This window comes from Fragaria vesca, linkage group LG7, assembly GCF_000184155.1.
Source record: "Fragaria vesca subsp. vesca linkage group LG7, FraVesHawaii_1.0, whole genome shotgun sequence".
Taxonomy (NCBI): Eukaryota; Viridiplantae; Streptophyta; class Magnoliopsida; order Rosales; family Rosaceae; genus Fragaria; species Fragaria vesca.
The window spans coordinates 22,073,608-22,077,251 of record NC_020497.1 but is presented as its reverse complement, the minus strand read 5'-3'; the positions used below and the strand labels follow the sequence as shown (position 1 = coordinate 22,077,251).

The window sequence follows — 3,644 nt, the reverse complement described above, 5'->3', positions numbered from 1 at the left end:
TCGCTGCGGATCAGCTAGCTAATTCTGCTCACTTGGCATCCAACGCCAAATGTTTGGTTTAACTGTTTTCCCGTTTGTGCGTCCCCGGTGTTTTCATCTGGATCAGCTGGTAAGGTAACGATGGGCCCAAGGTAACATCAGAAACTAGCCCAAATATTTAAGCCCAAACAACAAAAATTCGAAAAGACTTATCAAAGTCTTCCCCTGAAAATCGAATATAATTACACTGTATTGCCACCACCACAAGTCAGTCAATCAGTTTCTCTCTCTCTCTCTCTCTCTGTTTACTTTCTAGACCCTTCTTCTTCTTCTCCCAAAGTCTTCCATGGCTTCCGATCTCGAGAAGCAGGCCAAGGAGGCCTTCATCGACGACCACTTCGAGCTCGCCGTTGACCTCTACACCCAGGCCATCGCCCTCGACCCCAAGAACTCAGAGCTCTACTCCGACCGCGCTCAGGCCAACATCAAATCCAACAATCTCACCGGTAAACAACTTCTCTCTCTCTCTCTCTCTCTCGCAATTTCCCGACGCTTCTTCGTCGTTGTTTCGTTTTCCTGAGACCTAGAATTGAATTGCGTTGTGTGCAAACCTGATTGTGGTTTTGGGGGTTTTGGTTTCAGAGGCGGTTGCGGATGCGAACAAGGCGATTGAGTTGGACGCGTCTTTGTACAAGGCCTACTTGCGCAAGGGGTGAGTACTCTGTGCAACGCAGGCTTATGATCGTAGTGTTTTGTTGCTATTTATAATGCTGATTTGTTTGAAGTTTTCGAGATTGTTTGGACTTTAGTTCCGATTAATTGCTTGTAACTGTTGAGTATAAACGTCTAAAGAAAAATCGTATTGAGTTGATTACGTGTTTGATTGTGTTGCGGCGTCGAAATTGTGTTAGATGTTAAGTACTGCTCAGCATTTTACATTGATATCGAAATTAAGTACCGCAAGTTTGCGAGAACTTTTCTGAACTTGATACATGACGTTTTTCGATGTGGTGCTGCTGACTAGTACTGTTTCTTTGATTGTATAGTTTAGTGATGTTTTTCTCGTTTTGTTTGTGTTACAAGAATTGCCTGCATGAGGCTCGAGGAATATCAGACTGCAAAGGCGGCTTTGGAACTTGGGGCTTCTTTGGCACCGGAAGAATCTAGATTTGCTAAACTGATAAAAGAGTGTGATGAACTCATTGCAGGTTAGTGGTTTGTTTGCTACGATAGTTTTGCTATAAGATAGTTAGTTCCGGTATGTTAGTTTGGTAATGGTAATGTAGGAAATAACTCTTTGACAAGTTGGTTACATTCCGTTTGTCTTATTGAGTACTGTTTCATGTCTGATCAGAGGAAAATGGCGAGCTACCAAAGCAACCAATGGAAACAACCACTACAGAGAGTGTTACATCCGCAGAAGATATTCACCCAGTGAACCCTCCATCTGATGAGGTGACAGTAGCACCTGTCAAACCAAAGTACAGGTCAGTGTTCACCAACTATTTCATGTTGCATATATTTTAGTTTTCAAGGAGCATACAATTATTCTGTTGGCAATTTCTGTTTCCTGCATCAGAATCTTGTTTTATAGGTTGTTCTAGATTGTGCATTATGATGTTCAGAATTTAGTTAGAGAAGATCCCTGGTCACTCAGATTCATGGTTTGTATTTCAGGCATGAATTCTACCAGAAGCCTGAAGAAGTGGTTGTGACTATATTTGCAAAGGGTATACCAGCCAAAGATGTTGCTGTTGACTTTGGTGAACAAATTGTATGCTCTTACCCATTATTTTCTGAACATCTTATGCGTGAAATGTACATTTTTTTCTTTGGGTCTCTTTTTACAAGCTTTATGCCGACATGATTTACTTTTGTTGGCTGTTTGCAGTTAAGTGTCAGCATTGATGTTCCTGGGGAGGATACATATCATTTTCAGCCTCGCCTGTTTGGGAAGGTATTGCATCTATTTATGGAGGAATCTTCATTGTTAACGATGTCGTGTATATATAGACAATTCTTTAGAGTATCCTTTCCAGTTTTTCGTTTTATATATGAATGAGTGCACACAGTGTCCTTTGCCTTTAATCTAGCCTTAGTACTTGTAATTCCCTTGAGCCATTTTCTAGGTTTGTAACTTTGTATTGCATTAGGGAAGGCATATCATTTTCATGCTTTACACTGTGTGATGAGAGATTTTCTTCTTGTCTTTTTCGGAAACAGATAATTCGTGAAAAGTGCAGATTTGATGTTTTGTCTACCAAAGTTGAAATTCGCCTGGCCAAACTTGAACCTATACATTGGACATCTCTCGAGTTTAGGAAGGATAGCCTTGTTCCTGTAAAGGTTAATGCCCCAGGTACATTAATATTCCTATAACCAGTGGTCATGTTTATTGTGGTCCATCCATTATCGGTTCCAGTTTGTATGGTGCTAATCAGATGTAACTGCTCACAGTTATTGGAGCAGCACAAAGGCCATCTTACCCATCCTCCAAACCAAAACGAGTAGATTGGGACAAGCTCGAAGCCCAAGTGAAGAAGGAGGTTTGCTCTTTAACGCAGCTGATTCTCATTAGTATCTTAACCTAATGCACTGGGGTTAATATTCTATGTACTCTTATTCCAGGAAAAAGATGAGAAACTTGATGGTGATGCAGCTTTGAACAAATTTTTCCAAGAGATATACAAGGATGCTGATGAGGACACAAGAAGGGCCATGAGAAAATCTTTTGTAAGCCACTCCTTTCTAGTGTTTGATATCTTTGTAAAAGCTTTAGCAATGTCTTGAAGGTTGCCTTGAAAATCTGAAACCAACAAAATTGCATCATAATATTTGTTTTTAAACTGTACCAGGTGGAGTCCAATGGGACAGTGCTTTCGACAAACTGGAAAGAAGTGGGCACCAAGAAGGTTGAGGGAAGCGCCCCTGATGGCATGGAGATGAAGAAATGGGAGTACTAAGCCCTTGCTGATGTTGGACATTCTGTAACCTATTTGGAGTGCCTTTTGTTTTGGTGGACGCTGTTTAGTTTTTTCTTTTTCGGTTGGTGTCTATTATTTTGCCAATGATCAACTAGGTTGGTTTTTGTTTTCGTGTTTTGTTATGTACTCGGTACTCTCAAAACCGAACCCATCTGGAACAAGTTTCAAGTGTTTAATATTACCGTTACGTTCCTGAATTTCTTGGTGATCTGATTCTATGTTTTGCTTAGTTCTGCCTGTAATACATGGAGGTTCTCATACTGTATTGAACCTCCCGCCTGTGGCTGAATTTACAGCTTGGTGCTTCAACACCAATGTAACAAATAGTCAAATAGTTTCAAGGACTGGGCTTGAAACCAAAACGTTATTGAGGCTTAGCCCAAAAATGGGCATCATGATCCATCATCAACCCAAAACTTTCGTTTTTTCTTATATGCCAATTTTGTTCTAATAGGACTCGCTGTTTCTTTGGGTTCGATCTTCTGTTCATAAGAGAGAAAATGCAAGCAGATCTCTTGCCGGCGGCGACGGCACCGGAGAACAAACATGGAGAGTCCACGGCCAAGATGGACCCCACCGAGTATGGATCCCCTCGTCTAATAAATTTGCTGCTGTTAATTTTTTCGTCTTTGATCTTTGACAATTCGTTCGTCTTTTTGTCTTGAAAAATGGAAATCCTAA

General features: G+C 40.9%; 1 protein-coding gene across 1 annotated transcript; it reads left to right on the top strand.

Moving 5' to 3' along the window:
* Positions 1–254: 254 nt before the first annotated feature.
* On the top strand, positions 255–3,321 carry LOC101303857 (protein SGT1 homolog). Its single transcript, XM_004307991.1, has 10 exons — positions 255–485; positions 622–691; positions 1,063–1,187; positions 1,334–1,466; positions 1,657–1,753; positions 1,871–1,936; positions 2,203–2,338; positions 2,437–2,525; positions 2,608–2,712; positions 2,835–3,321. The coding sequence occupies exons 1-10, from the start codon at positions 326–328 to the stop codon at positions 2,940–2,942; spliced, it is 1,089 nt and encodes a 362-aa protein (XP_004308039.1). The 5' UTR covers positions 255–325; the 3' UTR covers positions 2,943–3,321.
* Positions 3,322–3,644: the final 323 nt, after the last annotated feature.